Raw genomic sequence first — 22,727 nt, 5'->3', positions numbered from 1 at the left:
ATCTACTTCAGTTGGCAATGGTCAATGCGTCAAGCACAAAACTATACACACACAGAAAAGCAAGTCACTTCGTCTCTAGAAAACAGAGTATATATATGATTTTCAATAGTTACCAGTTCAGAGTAATGACGTGAATCTAAGAATGCTTAAATGCAAAATAAGGTTCTGCACAGCACAGATCTACTTGATCACCTGGACGGCTGGACTACACAACTAGCAATCTGAATCTAGTAGTAATCAATAATCAACAAACCAAACATGGTAAGCTAAACCATAATGTTGTGCCCCTCCAACACCCTTTGCAAACATTCAGACAGAAGTTTGGAAAGCTTGGCAGAACATAAAAATGAGTTAACAATGAGGAACGAGACTCAGCCAGAACTTGGAGGTGCAACAAATACATCACAAGCCAAAAAGAACTCAAATGCTAGTAAATTTGATCTCAGGTAATATAAACTTGAACTGGCGTAACTGAAAAACAGAAATGTACCACAACCAAGCACATATTCAAGTTCAAACATCACTTAATAATGCTTACTGCTGCACAGCAACAACTGTTTTAGGCAAACACACCAATACAAACCAATTCATAAAACCAGACACAATCTTGACACAAATGACACAGATGCTTCAAAGGCACAGCAGCAGCTTCAGTGACCAATGGCTTACTGACCACCGCGGAGGCGGAGCACTAGGTGGAGGGTGGACTCCTTTTGGATGTTGTAGTCGGCAAGGGTGCGGCCATCCTCCAGCTGCTTGCCAGCAAAAATCAGACGCTGCTGGTCCGGGGGGATGCCCTCCTTGTCCTGGATCTTGGCCTTCACGTTGTCAATTGTGTCAGAGCTCTCAACCTCCAAAGTGATGGTCTTGCCAGTCAAGGTCTTCACAAATATCTGCATCCCACCCCTCAGGCGGAGCACCAGGTGGAGAGTGCTCTCCTTCTGGATGTTGTAGTCAGCAAGCGTGCGGCCATCCTCCAGCTGCTTGCCAGCAAAGATCAGACGTTGCTGATCCGGGGGGATGCCCTCCTTGTCCTGGATTTTAGCCTTCACATTGTCAATGGTGTCAGAGCTCTCAACCTCCAGAGTGATGGTCTTGCCAGTCAAGGTCTTCACGAAGATTTGCATCCCACCCCTCAGGCGGAGCACCAGGTGGAGGGTGCTCTCCTTCTGGATGTTGTAGTCAGCAAGTGTGCGGCCGTCCTCGAGCTGCTTGCCGGCGAAGATGAGCCTCTGCTGGTCCGGAGGAATGCCCTCCTTGTCCTGGATCTTGGCCTTGACATTGTCGATGGTGTCGGAAGACTCAACCTCAAGGGTGATAGTCTTGCCGGTCAATGTCTTCACGAAGATCTGCATGCCTCCCCTAAGACGAAGCACAAGGTGGAGGGTACTCTCCTTCTGGATGTTGTAATCAGCAAGCGTCCGCCCATCCTCGAGCTGCTTGCCGGCAAAGATGAGCCGCTGCTGGTCTGGGGGAATGCCTTCCTTGTCCTGGATCTTGGCTTTGACATTGTCAATGGTGTCAGAAGACTCCACCTCGAGGGTGATGGTCTTGCCGGTGAGGGTCTTAACAAAGATCTGCATCTGCAAACAAATAAACAGACAACAGGGTAAGTATCTAGCAGTAGACCAATAGAACAAATAACTAGACAATAGGGTAAGTATCTAACAGTAGACCAACAGAAAAGTCTCATGCAAACATCAACATATTCAAATAGATGCCAACAGGACATGCTTGTTCATCACATCAATGGTGCTATAGAATCAACAAGAAGCAGCATATCAAGTATGAACAGCATGCATGAACACCAGAGATACAAGAATAATCGAACTGTAGCAGTATATATCTTCATCTGTGAAGCCTATCTAACTAACCAACAGAAGGATGAATGTTGCTCATGTAAAAGCTACATCATCTTATAGAAATAGCAGCATATATCTTCACTAATCTAAGCATAATCATCTTAATCATGTGGCACATGCACGCCCAAATTAGGCGCAAGAGCTAGTTGGGAAGATCTTATTCTACCCTGATAATCAGGTATACTAAAGAATATCGAACCATAGCAGTTTTCATCTTCATCTACCATGCAATCTAGCTAAACAACATGAGGATGTGTGTTGCTCAGGTAAAAGCTCCGGCATCATACAGAAACAAGAGCATATAGAAACAGTGTAATCATCTTAATCATCTGACCCGTGCAGATTTAAATTAAGCACAAGACCTAGTTGAGAAGATCTTATTCTAATCTGATCTGCAGGCTACAGCAACAACTCAATCAGGCAACGACCAAACCCTGGACGGGCTAACAAAATAGATCGGACGAATCAGAAGCGTAAACCAACTAGCACCACGTACAGATACCAGATACAGAAGCGAATCCAAAAACACGGCAGACATTCTAGCTAATCATAGGCAGCGACCCAGCAAACAGTGAGAAGGACCACATCTACGAGCAGCCTAGAAGCACGCACCTCCATAATTCCCAGATCAACCACCTAAAATCCCCACAAATCGCACGAGCATGACGGATTCAAGCAGCAGAACCTACCGGATCCACACAAAAAATTTGCACCTCCCACCCATCTACGAACAGAAACAAAGCGGATCTACCACGATTTCTCCAACGCCTAGGTCTAGGTCCTAACCATCGACCAAGCAACTGCTTCTAGACCACGCCGATCTAGAGGAGGAGAAGGGGGAGGAGGATCGCCGCACCTTGATGCGAGGAATCGATCGCCGAGGGTCGCTAGAAGAAGAACGATTTGTATCGGGGGTTGTGTGCTCCGAACAATGGGACGAGATTGGGGAAAGAGGCGAGGGGCGGCGGCTATTTATGGCGACGGCAAAGAGGAGAGGTGGAGAAGGAATCCCGTGCCGACGTGCCGTGTGGGAGGAGCCCGCCGAAGGGACGATTGTGTAATTTAGAAGAAAAAACAGGGTCCGTTATGGAAAAGTTTTACCCGACTGGACTGAGCCTGGAGTCGGGACCAGCCCAGCAATTCAACTCGGAAACTGCTCGCCCACCGCCGGCGGTGTCGCTCGCAGCTGTCTCAACTATCACGCCGTGAGTTTAGCCGTCTTGGGCTCCCTACGGCCCGTTCGTTTTTGCTTGACGACGAATCGGGGGAATTTTTTCGTTTTTATATTTAAAAATAAAAAAAATTCAAAAATATATGCTGGTTTGGGAATATTTCAAAAATAGAGGCCTATCGCCCGGTGGAGGGGCAACAGAGGGCATGTCGCCCACCCAAGGAGCGACAGAGACCTATATGTAAGAAAAATAATTAACTGTAAACCTCTAGGTAGAGCGGGGCCGATCGCCCGTCTATGGGGCGAAGGGGGCCGGTCGCCTCCCCACCGGGCGACAGCCCCCACTGTCGCTCTCGCCCCGCAATAGCATTGCATGCAGGGCTTTAGTCTCCTTCCACTATGCGAATCCGGTAGGCCAACTGCATGCACGAAGCAGATGCATGCAAGATTGTACACTATCTACTCTTTTATTTATTATTTATTCATTTCCTCGCATCTGCATGGGAATAGCTGGCCACATGCGGTACGTTATCTTCTCTTTATTTCATTATTTATTCACTTTCTTTCTATTGTTTCTTTTTTATTTCTTTCATTATTTATTCACTTTCTTTCATTATTTATTCGCTGACCGGCATAGATTCTTTCGACCGGCGTGGCCTTGCCCTGTCTTGTCAGAGCGTTGCTCGTAGCTTGCAGAGTAGCTGGTCGTAGCGTGCGGCATAGGCGACATAATGGAAAACGTCGTGCCGTCGCCTCCATTTAATGCGGCATCAGGCGAGCGCGATCGCGCGCGGCGCCTGTACTCCACTGTTGCCTCGGTAACTCGCGACCAACAGTGCGGTCTGACAAAACCTGCCCCGCGTTCCACGGTGGCAGAGCATGTCTCAACCACCCGCATTTAATGCGGTGGGTGGGAAGGCTTCCAGCGAAAGACTCGCGCCCACGCCCGTTGTAGTGGGACACGTGGCAGCCCCGTGGTAGTGAATAAATAATGAAAGAAATAAAAAAAAGAAATAATAGAAAGAAAGTGAATAAATAATGAAATAAAGAGAAGATAACGTATAAGTTGCATGCTTGTGCATGCCGCATGTGGCCAGCGATTCCCATGCAAATGCGAGGAAATGAATAAATAATAAATAAAAGAGTAGATAGTGTAAAATCTTGCATGCATGTGCTTGGTGCATGCAGTTGGCCTACCGGATTCGCATAGTGGAAGAAGACTAAAGGCCTGCATGCAACGCTATTGGACGCTGTCGCGGGGCGGGAGTGACAGGGGCGACCTGTCGCCCCCATAGACGGGCGACCGCCCCCCCCCCCCCACTCCACCCAGGGTGCGACAGGCCTCTATTTTTGAAATATTCCCAAACCAGCATATATTTTTGAATTTTTTTATTTTTAAATATAAAAAGGAAAAAGACCCCGAATCGGGCAGTTAATAAGTGGGTCAGAAGGGGTGCTACAGCATTGAGCAGTGGGCCGACCGATAGGTATCAGGTTGATTAAAACCTGCTGGGGTTTGCTCTCCTCCCCGCGCTCCACGGAGAAAACAGGGCGCGTGTCGATCAGCACTAGCTCTGGACGTTTTGCAAAAAAACCCTCATTTTTATTTAAATTTCAACTAAATCCAGCTCGTCCGATCCCTACAGTAATGAAGTTCATATATTTTCCATTCAGGCCCTCAAGTTGATGTTTATTTCAACACAAAGAAGAAAAAAATCGATGAATTACCGTATTTACAAACACACCCCCACTAGGCAATTTTACAGCAAGCCCCTCCCGCAGCCCCCGAACCCTAACCCCATCTCCCTCCTCCCCATCTCCCCGCGCCGCCCTCTCCCTCCTCTCCTGCTCCCCGATGCCGCCCTCTCCCTCCCCACTGCCGCCTCCCCTCCCCTTCTCCCTCTCCGCCTGCCTTCGCCGGTGCTCCTGCTCGCCGCCGCAGCCGTCCGCGCGCTCCCGCGGGATCTGGATCCGGCGCGGTGCAGGGCTAGGAGGGAGGAGGGCGGCGCGCACAGAGGCAGCCTGCGGCGTAGGCGGACGCGGGCTGGAGGTGGCCAGCTAGCCGGCGCGGAGGTTGCTGGGAGCACCCATGCGCATGGATGTAGGCGGAGGGGGCCGTCCCGGAGGCGGCAGGCGTGGAGGTGGCCGGGAGCCTGTGGCACCCGCGGAGGCGGGCGAGAAGCGGCGGCGGTCTTTGAGCTCGTCGCGGTCGGACTCTTCCTCTCTTCCGCCTCCTCGATCCCCATCACCATCCCCACAGTTGCAGAGCCCCGCGCCGAGGTCAAAGATCTTGGCAAGATCCGCGACGTCCTGGCGGTCCGCGAGCCGCGCGGCCCCTCGCTACAGTCACCGCCGCGCTCCGGGTCCGCCTCTGCAGCCCCGACGACCATGAGCCCCTCCGCGCGGTGCTCGCGCTCAAGCGCCACCTATGCATCGAAGCTGGCGTCAGCTGCGTTGAGGAGCCGCTCGACCCCACCCTCGCCTGCGCCGACGACCCCGCACGACTCGGCGGGGTCAACTCAACTCCACTGTGAGATTCAACTAGGCCGGCCCGCTCAGGTGACGCCCCAGCTTTGACCTTCTAAGATTCGAGCTCTCCCTGTCAACTCTCTTACAATCTATGCTGATTTCAATCGGTTTAGATTGGATCTTGCCTGCTCCATTCTTCATGAAGCTGATGATTGTTGCGGACAGATCTCATTAATTGGAAATCCTGGTCTGTTTTAGTTGTTTGTTGTGGAATCCTCTATCTTTTCTTTATCACTCACATGGTTGCTTACGAATCCTATATCATTGCTGTCATGACATGGATAAATGTAGTCCCCTTCAATGCCCTTGTTATATCTATAGCAATATTTTGTTACATTGAAGGTATGATTCACTGTTGCAGGTATACCTATATATGAACAAAGAAAACAAATATTGGACATCTCTGTGCTTTATGTAGCACCTTAGTTGTTTTCCTTTGCACAGCAGTTTGGTAATTTGTTGTCCGAATTCACAATCAGGCCTCAAGTGGAAGATTGAAGGAGGACGAAGCACGCAAATACTTTCAGCAGCTGATAAGTGCAATAGATTATTGTCATAGCAGCTGATAAATGTAGTAGATTATTATCATAGTAGATGGTTCGCAAGCAATGTCTCAGTGGCGATAAATATGCGAAGGAACCGTTCTACAAGATGTGGCTTTCCGCACATGGATAGTTTAATGGGAATAGCTTGGAAACCATTTTTTATGTAAACACATTTCTGATATTTTATAAGAGGTATATTGCGCTGACTGGCTTTTTTCAGGCTCCATTTTGTTTGCATTTGCATCTGGTTAAATATATTAATGCCATTTTGATTAAAATAGAAATGAGTTGTGATCTTTTCTGTTCAAGTAATTGCTCATATACATGTTTGGTCTGACTACGTAGAACAGAAGGCATACAATTAGGTAGCCATTGATTGTCCTAACTAGCACATACATGCATTATATCTTGCAAAATATATTTGAGATGCTTGCCTGACTTTTAATTTGTTCATTGTTGCCTCATCTGTTCATGTGTTCTGGTATCTATTTTGTCATTTAACTAAGTACAGTCTCCATTTGGAATGTAACTTCATATTTTCCTTTTGTTGCAGTGCAGACTTGTAGAAAGCTATCGAGGTGAAAATTATGCTTTGGCAGCTGGTCAGCGTGATGAAATCGTCAAACTTGAGGTGCATCAGTTCTGTCATTATTATGTTTTCAGACCAAAATGATTATAATGTTCAATACCTTAACCTGAATTTAAATGACATAATAAGAAATAATATTACCATCTCCTTTATGGTTCATCAAATTCTGTTGAGCTACAGTTTTGGTGATCTCTTTCAAATTCGTTGCTTGGCTACTTTCATATTTAGTTCCTTTTCATCATTGCAGGGATGGATCATCAAGGAAGCTTTTGGGAAGCTGAAACTAGAGCACGTTGTGATTGGGAATGGACAGTAGTTTGAACAAGAAAGAGTAAAAGCTTAATGTTCTAGAGGTAATACTGCCGGTGTTTTTAGTTTTCTTCAGATTCGCGGCACCAAACTGGACAGCATCAAAGTGAATACAAATAGAAAATCATTGTCACTGGTGATATGCCTTGAAGGGGAGCTGCTGGCGCTGCTTTGGGATGAGCAAGCTGAGAAAGGCAGGATGTTCCTGACCGACATCAGCGGCGATCTGTTGAAGCTGATGGATCTACTAGAAGATCCTCATGAAATCTTCTTGTAATTATGCAGGGCATATCTTCTCAATTACCCTGCCAGGATGAGAAAATTCTTATTATCAGCATCAATAGTTTGAGCAAGGTAATCAAACCACCAAGTTTCCTACGTTTCTCATGTCTGCAACCAGTTTAAAGCTGCACTACGAGCCTCAATTCGACATCTGCATATTCATGGATAGAACTGGGAGTCAAGTAGTATTTAGCTGCATGTGTACAGCTCATTGTCTTACGTTGACCTGTGTTATGAGTTGGATGAGGCATACAACTACCTTATCTTTCCCATATCGCATATTGCTAATCTTTGTATTTGCAGCTTGTGAATCGATTGTCACAGGAAACCCTCATGGGAAATGAGTCAACATTTCTTCCTGCACTTTCGGATGCTTTTAAAAACCAGAGCTCGTATGCTCGCAAAGTTGTTAATCCACTCCCACTTTGTTCTACAGATTTTTTTTGTTCTACAGATGTTGTCTTTGATAAGGCACTATCTTTTTGAGCACATGTTCTTATTGTACTTCATTTCATCAAATTTACCTGTAGCAAAAGGACGTAGAAACAATTAAGTGGTCAATTATTTAGGCCATAAAGGAGCATAATATGTAGAAGTTGGACTTAGCTTGAGCTTATAAATTTGTCAGCTGGAGTTTGTTCGTTCACTGAAAGTCCATGGTAAGAAAGACCCTAACTGAACTATGCTGATGAAATATCTGTCTTATGCTGAATCGGTCTGCAATTAACATGGGAAAAGCCAATGAGCATGGTGCACGCCTCGAGTTTCAATGCCACTGCAGCGTGGTCCGGCCAATGCTGGTGCTTGGGCAGGCACAACAGCCCAGCTTGGACACAGCATGGACCGCTGCGGCCTGGAGCAGCGGGCAGGCAAGGCAATGGGGGCACATCGCGGTGGGTCGGACCCGGCTGGTGGCAAGAGGGCGGCGCGGCAATATGCTCCCAGTCAAGTTCGAGCTCCAGCCAACACGCCGGATATGGGACACCTATGGAGTGTACTCACATTGTTCAAATGCTAGCATACTAATGATGTATTTATTACCATATGCTGTGATTTTGTGTTGAATTTATTATATATCATGCATACCATTTGTCACATTTCATTGCCGTTTACTTATGTTTAATTGCACATTTTATTACTTTTGATTTACTTATATTTGATTGTTTAAATGGTAGGGCGCGCATCGCGCGCCTAATGTTCTAGTTCCGTCAAAAGGAAGAAAAAAAAGGAGGAAACTCGACATTTCCGTTGCATAAAAGGGGGGAAAATAAACGTAAGACGTGAAAATCCATCAAGAGATGCCAAAATACGTGCAAATTATTTTGAGATCATAAATATTGGTAGATGTAGACAGTTGCAACCATGCAAATTGTAAATATTCAAATCTATCACATTTGCTAGGCGTAATCTGAAACCAAGCACTCGACCTGCTAATAATCCAAGTCTGGTTTCTTTTGGTGTCGAGGAATTTACATTCAGACTTGCAACTGCACTATCAGCGGCACGGTGCTCTCCAATTCATATGGAAGTACCATTTCTCAAGATCTGAAGATGGATTACAGAACTAGTAGTCCAGGCAGTTCACTCTACTCACTGCAAACTCGTGGCAAATTGCCATCGTCGTAAAAGGCCGAAGCATCTCCTTGGCAAATTGGCACAGAGTATCACGTCTGTTCACTTGAGCTCGGTTCATGTGAGACAATCAAGTCACAACTCACAAATAGCAGCGAGAATAAACGTGTCAGATCATGATACACACCCAAGTTGGAATTTTGGAACTCAGTTACAACTGATGTAAACCAGACTCTTCTCTCTTTCAGTTTCAAAGTCACCACTGTTCCAACACCCAGTTACACACCATGGACGGAACAACTGCGTGGCCGGTGATTCAGAATTTCAGATGGCCCCGGTGAGGTGGATGGCTACTGCACGCGGCGGTTTCCTGGGTGTCATCAAGTGGCAAGTGGGTATTCCAACAATCCAACTGGTATGAAGGCAACACGCAACAGTCAGGACTCAGGATGGTCCTGATATTTTGAAAGAGCACCACCTATTTCAACCTAGTGGATTCAGCGCGGCGATACCAATCTAGTACAAACCAAAATGGCCGCAATTAAATACCAGTTGCTCCAATAATCGGAACATATTCAAAGCAAAGCTAAACCAGTGGGAACAGTATGGACCTACCTCTACTTCATCTTGCCAGCACAATGAAGCATCAGCAGGTGGAATGGTTCAGTCAAGAAGAGTAAGTCTCTCTCTCTCTCTCTCTCCATGGTCCATCACCTCATCATTTCTGTCATGTGCACAACAAAATACATGTGTTTGTTATTGTTTAAGGTAGGTGCTTCTGGGAACTTAACTCACCTGCTAACTAAAACATATAAATTCGCCACAGTTCCACGAGAACACACCACCACTACCACATTCTTCAAAAATAGAAGCTTAAGGGAATAAGGGTCATGGCTTTCATTGGCCTCGCTCTCGGTCCGCTGGTGCTGCTTTCCATGGCCTCTCCCGCCTCCTCATGCAACAAGCAGGAGAAGGCCTCCCTCCGGTTCCTCGCGGGGATCTCGCAGGACAATGGCCTCACAACATTGTGGCAGAATGACACTGATTGCTGTGAGTGGGAAGGCATAACCTGCAGCCGCGATGGGGTGGTCGTTGAGGTCTCCTTGGCTTCCAGAGGCCTCGAAGGGTGCATCTCACGATCCCTTGGTGACCTCAGAAACCTTCAGAGCCTCAACCTGTCACACAACTCCTTTGCTGGCAGGTTTCCATCAGAGCTGCTGGCCTCCAGTAGCATCGTCGTGCTCGATGTCAGTTTCAACCATCTCAGTGGGGCCCTGCAACCACAAGAGAGCTACTCTTCAGTACCTCATTACAGTCGACTGCAGGTATTGAACATCTCAAGCAACCTGTTTACAGGAGAGTTACCATCGGCAGCGTGGGAGAAAACAAGTAATCTGGTTGTGCTCAATGCGAGCAACAACAATTTCCAAGGTTTGATGCCGTCGTCATTCTGCATCAACTCATCATCGTTTGCAGTGCTTGATCTTACCCACAACAAATTCAGTGGCAGCATCCCTGTCGGTCTGGGTAAATGCTCTGCACTTAGGGTACTCATGGCTGGGCACAACAGTCTCAGTGGTCCGCTTACTGATGAACTCTTCAATGCTTCCTCATTAGAGTACCTATCTTTTCCCAGCAGTGGTTTACATGGAGTGCTTGATGGTGCACGCATAATGAACCTCAGAAATCTATCTCACCTTGATCTTGGTGGTAACATGCTAATTGGCGAAATTCCAGATTCCATAAGTCAGCTCAAAAGACTAAAGGAGCTCCGCTTATACCACAACCACATGTCTGGGGAGCTACCATCAGCTCTGAGCAATTGCACAGATCTTGAAACAATTGACCTCAAGTTCAATATGTTCAGTGGAGAACTTTCCATGTTCAACTTCTCTAACCTTATCAATCTTAAAAAACTAGATCTTATGGGAAACAACTTCACTGGCACAATTCCAGAAAGCATCTACTCTTGCAGAAATCTTACTGCTCTGCGGCTATCTGGAAACAACTTACATGGGCAGCTTTCAGTGAGAATAGGGGAGCTGAAGTTTCTTGCTTTCATATCACTTAGTTTCAACAAATTTACAAATATTACAAATTCACTTCAAATCCTCAAGAATTCTAGTACCCTTACTACCTTAATTATTGGGAACAATTTCAAGGGTGAGGCCATGCCAGAAGATGAGACAATTGATGGTTTTCAGAATCTTCAGGTTCTTTTCATATCTGGTTGCTCATTGTCTGGGAAAATACCTCTTTGGATATCAAAGCTAAAAAAGCTAAAGGTGTTGCAGTTGCAAGAGAACCAACTAAACGGACCATTACCTGCCTGGATCAAAAGCCTAGAGTCACTCTGTCACTGTCCTATCTGGACATATCAGACAACAGACTCACAGGGGGGATCCCAGCAGCCTTAATGGATATGAAAATGCTAAAAACAGGCATGACTGCAACCCATGTTGATACAGATTCATTTGAACTTACTGTTTATACAGGTTCATCACTTCAATACCGGATACCCACTGCATTCCCTAAAGTGCTCAACCTAGCTAATAATAAACTAACTGGAACAATCCCCAAGGAAATTGGTCAGTTGAAATCACTTGCCGAACTCAACCTCAGCTTCAACTACTTATCAGGAGATATTCCACAACAACTATGCAGTCTGACGAACCTGGAAGCGTTAGACCTGTCTAGCAACTATCTCACAGGTGAAATCCCATTGGCACTGAACAAACTGAACTTTCTCTCAAAATTCAATATTTCTTATAACGACTTAGAAGGGTCTATTCCAACTGGAGGTCAGTTCGATACATTTCCAAATTCAAGTTTTGAAGGGAACCCAAAGTTATGTGCTATTATGGTTAATCAGCTCTATGGCTCGGCTGAGGAATATGCAGTCCCTATCCTCTCCAAAGAACAAGCAGAGAGAAGGGTCACCTTTGTGATTGGTTTTTGTGCTTTCTTTGCTATAGGGCTCCTGTATGATCAATTAGTCTTGTCAAAGTTTTATGGCTAGTCTTGGTTTACCTAAGGATTTGTGATTACCTTTTGTGTATGTAACTCCTACTCTGGTTATGGCAACACCTATGCTTATCGAGATTAGCATAGTTGCAAACCGTATTACGTTCCTGATGACTTAGCATTGTGTCAACTGCTTGCAACTCACAAGATGGGTGCTACTTCTGGAATCTCAGTCATTTTCATGGCTGACCTTTTTGTTGTCTGGTTCATCTACCAGTCCCCTTTTGGTAATGGTGGTAGTGGTTGTTAATGGGTGAGGACTGAGGAGTGATTATTTGAATTGAAAATCTAGACTTTATTCAAAAGTCAAGATAATTTCTAAGGAGTAAAGTACGGTCCCTAAACTTGTTCTGGTGTGTCATCTAGATCATTAAATTCTTACAATGTATTTTAGATCCCTAAATTTGTTCCAAGGTGTCACATAGGTCCCTAATCTCTCAAAATGCATTTTTAGGTCCATAAACTTGTCCCACGGTGTCATGCGGATGCAGGTCCCTAAACTCTCAAGATGCTATTTTAATTTAATATAAATATTGTTTTGCTACTTTAAGTTAATGAAAAATTCTTTTGCTACTTTAAATTTAATAAAATTACTATTTTGATTTTATTGAGAATGGGAACAAATTATCTTAATAAATTTATACAAAGCGCATGCAAAATATAAATAGTTAGTAGGAAATATTCAGGATTAGCATTGATATCTCCATGTTAAATGAGAAAACTATAATATCCACCACTGATATCAAACGATCTAGATTAATAAGCAGCTAATTCAAAATTAAAATGGTCTTAGTGGTGAGATTTCTAAATGAATCAGCTGAAAAAATAGTTTAATAAACAATACATTTTGAATACAATTAATTAATGGCAATTTTAGGGATATGAAAATTCACCTTGAGAGTTTAGGGACCGAAATTACAGATTGAGACAAGTTCGGGGGCTTCAAGATGCATCTTGAGAGTTTAGGGATCCGAATGACACCTCCGGACAAATTTAGGGATCCAAAAATGCATTTGAGAGTTTAGGGACCTAGATGATACCTCGAGACAAGTTCGAGAACCGCCTATGTATTTTACTATTTTCTAAGCGTAAGAGTAAACATGATAATCTTATTTTTTTAAAAATCAAAGCGCTACAGATAGGCAAATAATCAATGGTTGCTGCATCTTCAAAGCTTGGGGTTGTTCCCAGCTAGGTTCTGCAAGATGTACCTTGGAAGCGCGCCTCACTAAACCCAACACCATAGAATCTATCAGCCTCCGCCAGCCCGTGCGGCGGTCATCGTGTTCTTTGCTTTGATGAATTGGGCTGTCAATGTGAGCCAGGCTTCGGATGTAGCCCATAGGAAAAACTGCTGAAGGCTGCAGCTTTGGGCTTAATCTGGTGAGTTGGCACGCGACAAATGCAGGAGGTGAAAATCATTTTGCAAGACACAAGGACTAGGATAGTTGGCAAATGGAGAATAGTTGGAGAAGGTTTGATTCTAGTATGCAGATCCGTATTTACAATCTACAATGGAGAATTATCTTTTTTGAAGAAAAAATGGAGAATGTTTTACCAGTATACTAGTTGGCAAATATATACTTTTGAAAACACGCGAGAATAGTTGGCAAAAAATGGAAGCTCCAACAAGTAAATACACACGTCATATATTAAATTTAAAAATGGAGGGATATTTTCCTATATAAATACGCAACTAAAGAGTATATATCTATACGAGCAGAAACATAGCCTTCAAGTTCAGAAACATCTACAGTTATCGAGCTTTTGTGCAGCTGCTACTAGACGTATATAGGGCTACATACGTGATACGTCTAATAGTTGCGAACCATACACTACCGGATCCTGAGCCTTTGCCGTGTGCCAAAGACACACGGCAAAAGGCCCAAAGCACACGGCAAAAGGGTTCGCCGTCGGGCGCCCACGGCGAAGACCCGACGGCAACCCTCCCAATGGCAAACATGTCTTTGTCGTGTACCCTGCTAATGAGGTTGAACCCACCCCAAATCCGCCCCTACCCATATTTCAAGAGCCCTAACTACCACCCGCCCCGACCCACCCCGTCGGCCCAATACCCAACCCGAAGTCACGATGGAAGATGATATGCGACTTACGTGCCGATCTACTACCATAGCGCCCCAACCCGTCCCAACCCGTCTATGTCGTCAACCCAACCCGCCCCAACCCATTTCATAGTGTCACCCGTTTCCACCCATCCAATAGTACCCGTATTAAAACCCACCCAAAAAAACCCATCAAACCCCGCCACATTAGCAGGAGTATTGTCGTGTGTCCTTTATCGGGCACACGGCACACACGACTTCACCGTGTGTTTTTGATGACACACGGCGAAAAAAAGTAGAGACGGCGCGGCGACGGAGAATAGCGGGGTAACGGCGGGGTGGACGGCTTCGCCGTGAGCCAAATCCGACACAAGGCAAACAGTTTCAAAAATAATAAAAAAAATCCACCAGCTGCCCCCACCGCCGGCCGCACCCCTGGTACCGCCGCCGGAGAGAGGAGAGCCAGGGGAGCCCCTGCCACCAGAGGAGGAGGAGGCCCCCGCGCCGGATCTGGAGGGGCACCGAGGCGAGGAGGGAGCCATGCGCCGCCGCGCTCTCTCCGCCGCGCTCCCAGAGGCCAGCGCTGCCTCCGCGCGCCCCCTTGCTCGCCGCCGGCCACCGTCGCACTACCCAGCTTGCCACCGGCCGCGGCCGCTGTGCCTCGCCTCGCCCCCTGCTGCCGGAGCTCCTGCTGGCCGCGGCCACCGCTCCTCGCCTAGCTGCCGTCGCTGCCGCTGCGCCTCGCCCCCTGCTGCCGGAGTTCCCGCTGGCCGCGTCCCACTGCTTCTCGCCCCGCCGCCCCTCCTCACCGGTCGATTTGTTCCGGCGAGGGGCGAGCGGAGGGGGGAGGAGAGGATGGGCTACTCGTTGCTGCTGCTGGCTTGGTCCAAGGAGAAGAGGGGTGCGTGTGCTAGTGTGGCGTAGGTTCTCGGCTCTGTCTGCTTGGTGGAGAGAATCAGAGAGGGAGAGAGGCGCCATGCACTGCTGCTGCAGTGGGAGAGAGACGAGAGAGAGGTGGAAGAAACAGAGGCCAGTGGAAGGAAGAGAGATGAGAGAGAGGGGGAGGGATCCGTGTGATCAGATTTGGACCAATGAGAAGCCTCCATTTTGAGGGGTGGATCGCTGACGTGGCACTTGTGTTTTCTCTGCTTGCTTTCAATGAATTTTTGGATGGCTAAACAATTTCAAATGAAAATGTTATAAACTAAAAACTTTTACATCTTTTCAAGATCTACAACTTTCATATAGAACTTATTTACATCCAAGATCATTTGAAAGTTTTAAAAATTTAAAATTTGAAATCAGATAGCTTATAATATTTTTAGAAGTAATAAAAATCTCTAATAAAAAATTTTCAAATACAAAGTTTTATATTTTGTTGAGTTGCACAACTTTAGTACAGAACTTATTTATATCCGAGGTCATTTGAAAGTTTTAAAATTTATGATTTCAAATTAGATAACTTATAATGAAATTTTAAAATATTAAATAATCTCAAATACAAAAGTTCTAAACTGCAAAGTTTAAGATTACATCGAGTTGTACGACATTTGTATAAAACTTTTTTTCATATGAGATTGTATAAAAAAGTTTGTATTCAAAAAATATGTTCACTTTCTCTCTCACATACAATCACACATATACTAACTGCATCCTTCTAAACTCTATGATTCTTCTTCGGAGATATTTCCGTTTGTAAGCATTGTATGTGATAAAATTCCAAAACTCACTCAATTTTTTTATCATAGCCTCCACATATGATATCATTAGTTGTTGACAAATCTCACAATTTTTAGACTTCACTTGCATTTTTTAGAATTTTAAAATCATTCAGACACACGGTCGTGGTCGTGTTTCCTGGTCAAGTTGTTCGAAATTTCTTTGAATTTCATGGGTATGCCCTTAAATTGGGCTAAATAACATGAATATCATTTTTTCACTCATTTTGATCTACTATTTGAACCACTTGCAGTTCACATTTGATCTGATTCAAAAAATTGTTTGAAATGTAATTAATTAGTTAAATATAGCAAACAAATACAAACATGTTCCAAATTTTAACACAGACTACAACATGTTGCTTGTGGATTGAGAAAAAAATTGAAGGGTAGGGGATAATTTTTTGTTGTCCGCTTTGCCGTGTGCCTTCAAAAGGCACACGGCGAAGCTAAAAGGCACACGGCGAAGGTCTGACTTTGCCGTGTGCCTTTTCATGGCACACGACAAAGCCTAACGCCGCTGCCCCCTTCTAACGGCCGACATACATGGAGAAAAAAATTTATTGCATTGTCGTGTGCCTCAAAAAAACACACGGCGAACTATTACTTCGTCGTGTGTCAAAAAAAAGCACACGGCGAAGCTTGACTTTGCCGTGTGCCACTAAAAAGCACACGGCGAACCATTACATCGCCGTGTGCCAGAAAAAGCACACGACGAAGTATGGCTTCGCCGTGTGCCCGAAAGAAAACACACAGCGAACTATGGGACACACGGCGACTTTCAATTTTCCGGTAGTGATAGTTAGATCATGATTATGTTGAGACTGGTGATGATTATGTTGAGACTGGTGAAGACTATGTAAAACATTGGTGATTGTGAGGAAAACAAAAACAACCCTCGTGATTGCGACACTCATCTCTTCCTACCTAGTGCTGATGACCAGCTCACCAGCAGCCCGATGGTGATCAAAGCAATCCTGGGGCTGACCAAATGCAAGACAGAGGGATTAGCTAATTTCTGGAGTCAGTTATATTCATGGCTGTCCTTTTTGTTCAGGTTATGTACCAGAACTTTAGGTTATCTGTAACACCCCAGGTGTTAATTACCGGTAATTAGGGTTAGTCACATGCTTAGCATGATCATTAGCACTAATTCATTCATGTATAGAGACATTAAATAAAGAGTTAAATGCATGGCAGGCCCTTAAACTTGTAGGGCTGTGTCATCTAGGTCCATCAACTTTGAAAATGCATTTTTGGGTCCCTAATCTAATCAAATTGTGCACTGCAGGTCCAAAGCGCCACTGGGGCGCTTTTTAGCCAACGTGGCCGCGCCAGCGTGGCGTCCAGCTCGTTTTTGGCAACACGTGAGGAGAGCTGATGGGTGCGGTAATTATGCACGTTGCCCCCTTTTTTACATGGCCTTGACATAAGTCACCCTCTCCTCTCTCGAGTTCGTCGCGCTGAGAGCGCAGGTGACCAAGGGCGGCGGCGGCGACGAGGATCAAGCAGAATCGGTGGCGAGCTCCGAGGAAGGAGGAAGGAGGAAGGATCGAGGGGCACCTGTGGCGCGCGGAATCCCTCGAGGACTGGTGGCCGCGGCGAATCGGCGCCATGGCGCCTTCGTTGCGGCGGGAAGGGGAACAGCCACCCGTGTATGGTGAGTTAATCGGAACCCTAACCAGTGGAATTTGCATTTGTTTGGCGTTGCTGGGTGTTGTTGAGTGGATGTATTTGTAGGTTTCAATTGAAATCATCATTTTTGAGTTGGTTAGGGTTTTGTTTTGTACTGATTATTTTCCACTGCTAAAGAACTAAAACTGTGAAATTGGTGTGGTATATGCAATGTAGGGGCTGACAGTGATGAGTTCACGATTATGTTGCACCATGGGGGTTTCTTTGTTGGGCAGGGTTCTAATCGAGCATATGTGGATGGCAAAGTCAGTTACTTTGATCATTGTGAGGCAGATAGTTGGTCTACTTTGTGGTTAGATGATTTTCTTGAGCAGCTTAATTACCTAAAGAGTTCAACTTGCAAGGTTTACTGGTTGCTTCCAGGGAAGGATCTTTCAGATGATCTTAGAATTGTAAGTTGTGATGCTGACACACTGGTGATGATGTCTGTGGTGCACAAGTTTAGGCAGTTTGTGTTGTATGTAGACCATGATGACCATATTGCAGGCCTAATTTGGGAGGACATAGTAGTAAATCCAATTGGTTCATTGCCAAAGGTGTTAAGCCCTAGAAAAGTTGAATTTGTTGTGAAGAAAGAAAATGTGAAGCTACCAGATTTTTATTCCAACCTTGACAGCATTAAAGATGTTGAACAGTATTCTGGTGAAGGCAGTGACTCTGAGGATGAAGATTTTGTAGACAGTGATTATGATATGGAAGGGCTAGCTATTTTAGAGGAGGAGGAACTGTCAACACATGAGGATGATTTGCAGGCACCAGACTCTGATGGTGAAGGTCAGATTAGGATGGGGTTCAAGTCATTCAGGGCAGTGGATATGCAGAACCCAACATTTAAGGTGGGAATGTTGTTTGAGACAGTTGAGCAGCTAAGGAAGGCAATCACAGAATATAGTTTGAAGGAGAGGGTTGAGATAAAAATGCCAAGAAATGAGAAGAAAAGGCTAAAGGCACACTGTGCAGATGGATGTCCTTGGGGACTTTATGCTTCACATGATAGTAGAGCTAATGGGCTAGTGGTGAAAACATATTGTGGTCAACATAATTGTCAGAAACATTGGGTCCTCAAGAGGTGCACCTCAAAATGGCTTGCAGAAAAGTACCTAGAATCATTTAGAGCAGATCAAAAGATGTCACTGAGCAATTTTGCTAGAGTTGTTCAAAAGGATTGGAACATGACACCATCAAGGTCTAAGCTTGCAAGAGCTAGAAGACTTGCAATGAAAGAGGTACTTGGTGATGAGGTAGAGCAATACAAGTTGCTTTGGGACTATGGACATGAATTGAGGAGGAGCAACCCTGGGAGTATCTTCTACCTTAACCTGAATGGAAACATATTTAGCACCTTGTACCTGTCACTTGATGCTTGCAAAAGAGGTTTTTTGAGTGCTTGCAGACCTATCATATGCCTCGATGGATGCCACATCAAGACTAAATATGGTGGACAAATTCTGACTGCAGTTGGTATGGATACTAACGACTGTATCTTTCCAATTGCATTTGGGATTGTTGAGGTAGAGTCACTAGCTTCATGGAAATGGTTCCTGCAGACTCTGAAAGAAGATCTTGGCATTGACAACACAATTCCATGGACAATTATGACAGACAAGCAAAAGGGTCTTATCCCAGCCGTGCAGCAAGTGTTTCCAGATTCAGAGCATAGGTTCTGCGTTAGACACCTGTACTCTAACTTTCAGATGCACTTCAAAGGTGAAAATTTGAAAAATCAGTTGTGGGCTTGTGCACGGTCTAGCAATGTAGTTCAGTGGAACAAAAACATGGAAATGATGAGGGAGCTAGACTCTGCAGGTCATAAATGGTTACAGCAGATGCCACCACAAACATGGGTTAGAGCATTCTTTAGTACTTATCCCAAATGTGACATCCTACTAAACAACAACTGTGAGGTCTTCAATAAATACATCCTGGATGCAAGAGAAATGCCTGTACTTAGCATGTTAGAACAGATCAAATCTCAGTTGATGACAAGGCACTATAACAAAGGGAAAGATGTTGGAGATTAATGGGATGGACCTATATGCCCCAAGATTAGAAAGAAGTTGCAGAAAAATACTGAATTTGCTAACATTTGCTATGCTCTACTTGCTGGAAAGGGTGTTTTTGAGGTGCAGAGCAAAACCAACAAGTATATTGTTGACATTTTCCTAAAGAAGTGTGACTGCAGAAGGTGGGATCTCACTGGCATACCATGCTCACATGCCATATCATGCTTGATGCATGAAAGAATCCCTCCTGAGTCAGTGGTTAATGAATGCTACTCCTCAGCTAGCTTCATGATGGCATATGGTAACACCATTTGGCCATGCAAGGATAAGAGTGCCTGGGTGAAAGTTGATGCAAGTGAAGTGCTCCCACCTGTTTATGAGAAAAAGGTTGGTAGGCCACCCAAATCAAGAAGGAAACAACCATATGAAATTCAAGGTCCAAGTGGTCCTAAGCTGACAAAGCATGGGATCATCATCACCTGCAGGTACTGTGGGAAATCTGGGCACAACAGAGCTACTTGTGATCTTAGAAAGCAAAGGAAAGAGTCTGCTGGTTCAGCACTTCCAGATGAGGAAATACCTGCCAATTCTGCCGGCTAAGGTAGTAGTGCTGGGCAAGCTAGTGCTGGGCAAGAGTATGCTGATTCAGCACTCCCAGATGAGGAAATTACACATGTTGAACCAATTATATCCCAGGTAACAAAACTACATCAAGAAAAAGACTGCAATTATACCATATTTCAAATCTTAGCAATGTTCATTTTCTGTAGGTGTCCATGTTTGTGGACGACACTGGTGGGCCCTTGTTCTCCCAGCTAAGCTCTACAATGGCTTCTCAAATGATGGCAGAGGTAGTGCCATTTAACTATCAATGCCCACAACTGTTTGTCCTATTAACTATCAAACTTGTCTCTTGCAGTCTGCACAAACAAGAACAATTGAAGCACAACCTTTGCCAGAGCCATCTTTCATTGTGCCCAATATCCCAGCAGCAAGACCAATGCCTCCTACTACAGCAACAAAGGCTAGAAGATCAAGGGCAAGCAAGCGCAAGACCAATGCACCAAAAAAGGCTAAATCTCCAAAGAAGGCAAAGGCTCCAAAGAATGATGCATGAAGGCACACTTCAAAGCTTTTGTATAGCAGGACCATAAACAATGCCATAGTTCTTGCAGTGACTGTGATGCTTTTGTATAGCTACATCACATACTTTTGTGACTGTGATGCTTTTGTATAGCTACATCACATACTTTTGTTGGTCTTTTACCATCTCATGCTAATGCTAGGGTTGTGCTCACAATGTCATTACTGAATGTGTGATGAATGCAGTAACCAGTTACATATTTGGATGAAAATGTTGTGTTTCCATTCCATAAGATTAAACTTGTCATTACAAAGAGGGTGCACATTGTCTCATGAGTACTCTTGTCTCACTTCATCAGCTGAACAAACACACTCAGCAACATGACAATGAGCATACAGACACCTACAAAGCATAACAGCTTCAACAACCTAACAATTTCTTGACATAAACCTACCAGGTCTACTTCCTTCCTCACAAATACACTGCCATCGAAGCCAGGTACTCCTTTCATCCTTGAATCACATTCTTGCATACTTGATTCAGCTACCTGCATCGACCCAGCTCCAATGTATGCACCTGCAACTAGAGCTTGTACTACCCTGTCGCCAAGAACCTTCATGTAGTCCTCTTTCCAGAACCAAAATGGACAGCCGCTTCCATCCTTCTGCATACATACTCCATTCAATAGTTACTCCACTTCAACCACTAAAACACCAAATCGATTGAATCCTCACCTTATGCAGCGGGCAACAGTAGAAGATTTGACCTGCACTCCATGGTTGCTGGGATTTGCGCCTCACCACCCTCCTCAATCCGCAGTCGGTGCAAATGATGAGTGGGAGCCCATCAGCACTCACCAGATCTGGGCCCGGAGAGCCGGATCCTCCAGTCATGAATGCCGATCTGAGAGGACGGGGCAGCAGAGAGGGAGAGGACTGCAGCAGGCGGGCCGGCGGGGAGGGAGCGGATGGGGCGCTTGGGACGAACAGAGAGGGGGGGGGGGGGGGGCGATAGAGAGAGGGAGACTGGGATATGGAATTAAAAGGATAGAGGGGGCATATTGCAAACTTGTACCTCCCTTCTGGCGGTAAACTTCCCGCCAAAAACGAGCTGGACGCCACGCTGGCACGGCCACGTTGGCTAAAAAGCGCCCCAGTGGCGCTTTGGACCTGCAGTGCACGATTTGATTAGATTAGGGACCCAAAAATGCATTTTCAAAGTTGATGGACCTAGATGACATAGCCCTACAAATTTAAGGGCCTGCCATGCATTTAACTCTTAAATAAATTTGTATAGCATTTTGATACATATAATGTTGAATTACTTTTAGAATGTTTCCTAGCACGAGTTTATACAATTCCACAATTAAATAATATTAAAAATGCATAAATATGAAAGATAGTAAATTTGTGTTAAAAATTTGTTTTGAATGCCAAATGACGCATTTATCATCCTGGAACAAATTTTCAAAGAGAAACCAATTAAAATTTCTAATTTAAACATTTAATTACATGAAATAATAGTCGTTGTTTATTTCAAAGTAGCCTTGTTTGAGAGCCTTTTAAAATTTATTTTTCTTAAACACTAAACTTTTGACCCACATGAAAATTATAGTCTATCTAACGAACTTTCTATTTAGCATGATAAGAACGTAGGAAAGCAATGTTTATATGGTTAAAATCACAGTCAAACCTCGGTCAAAATGCTGTTTTCAGCTTTCTCTGGAAATCTTGTAAGTCTTGAACTTCAGGTCTGAACCCTAGGGTTCAGATGTGTCTAAGTTGTGTTTTTATTGAAAACTTTCCAAAAACCCAAACTAAATGTTGTAGTACTATGTTTGTTCTCCACCTTGGCCATGATCAGCACACAGATTTAACTCTGTATGGTATTTTAAATTGGTTCAAAGTTGGGTAGTTGAAATGAGTATGCACCTTTGAAAATTCAGTTAACTCGTATTTTCCCCAAACTTTGGTCCCATTTATCTCCCATTCCATGAATCATTTCACCAAAACTTCTATACAAGAAGTGTAGCCCTACAATCCATCTTTAACTTTTGTATTGATCGATTGAAACGTTGCAATGTGATTTTGGAAGGAACGAAGGCTCAAACTCGCTGTTTATGCCGGCCATGGACACTGAACCTTGGTTCAGTTCGACCGTGGCAGTAGCAGCAGCTCGCAACGCGCTTGCAGGCGTCTGGCCATCGACGAGCAGACCGAGCCCGACACATCTCTCTATCCCTCTCCCGAAGTCTCTCGCACCGCCAGCTCTTCCTCTCCCT

At 44.8% G+C, this 22,727-nt stretch overlaps 3 protein-coding genes and 1 pseudogene across 5 annotated transcripts; 2 read left to right on the top strand and 2 right to left on the bottom strand.

Annotated features, from left to right (window-relative positions):
- Positions 1–417: 417 nt before the first annotated feature.
- LOC120654690 (polyubiquitin) lies at positions 418–2,875 on the bottom strand. Of its 2 annotated transcripts, XM_039932300.1 has the most exons (3): positions 2,719–2,850; positions 1,100–1,583; positions 418–1,034 (listed from the first exon to the last, which is right to left on the bottom strand). In XM_039932300.1, exons 2-3 carry the CDS (start codon positions 1,581–1,583, stop codon positions 955–957), a joined length of 564 nt encoding a protein of 187 aa, XP_039788234.1. In that variant the 5' UTR covers positions 2,719–2,850; the 3' UTR covers positions 418–954. The 2 variants fall into 2 exon arrangements, with proteins under 2 accessions (XP_039788234.1, XP_039788235.1); XM_039932301.1 differs by having other exon boundaries at positions 418–1,583; positions 2,719–2,875.
- A 6,702-nt stretch (positions 2,876–9,577) lies between these two features.
- LOC120654682 lies at positions 9,578–12,141 on the top strand (annotated as a pseudogene).
- A 5,959-nt stretch (positions 12,142–18,100) lies between these two features.
- On the top strand, positions 18,101–20,717 carry LOC120654684 (protein FAR1-RELATED SEQUENCE 6-like). Its single transcript, XM_039932296.1, has 3 exons — positions 18,101–20,058; positions 20,133–20,213; positions 20,282–20,717. Exon 1 carries the CDS (start codon positions 18,145–18,147, stop codon positions 19,378–19,380), a length of 1,236 nt encoding a protein of 411 aa, XP_039788230.1. The 5' UTR covers positions 18,101–18,144; the 3' UTR covers positions 19,381–20,058; positions 20,133–20,213; positions 20,282–20,717.
- Positions 20,706–21,425, bottom strand: LOC120654691. Of its 2 annotated transcripts, none has more exons than XM_039932304.1 (2): positions 21,181–21,425; positions 20,706–21,107 (listed from the first exon to the last, which is right to left on the bottom strand). In XM_039932304.1, exons 1-2 carry the CDS (start codon positions 21,337–21,339, stop codon positions 20,793–20,795), a joined length of 474 nt encoding a protein of 157 aa, XP_039788238.1. In that variant the 5' UTR covers positions 21,340–21,425; the 3' UTR covers positions 20,706–20,792. The 2 variants fall into 2 exon arrangements, with proteins under 2 accessions (XP_039788238.1, XP_039788236.1); XM_039932302.1 differs by having other exon boundaries at positions 20,706–21,110; positions 21,181–21,401.
- Between the last annotated feature and the right edge of the window lie 1,302 nt (positions 21,426–22,727).

The sequence above is a fragment of the Panicum virgatum genome, chromosome 1N, assembly GCF_016808335.1.
Source record: "Panicum virgatum strain AP13 chromosome 1N, P.virgatum_v5, whole genome shotgun sequence".
Classification (NCBI taxonomy): Eukaryota; Viridiplantae; Streptophyta; class Magnoliopsida; order Poales; family Poaceae; genus Panicum; species Panicum virgatum.
Note: the sequence above shows the minus strand (reverse complement) of the source record. Positions and strands in the feature narration are given on the sequence as shown.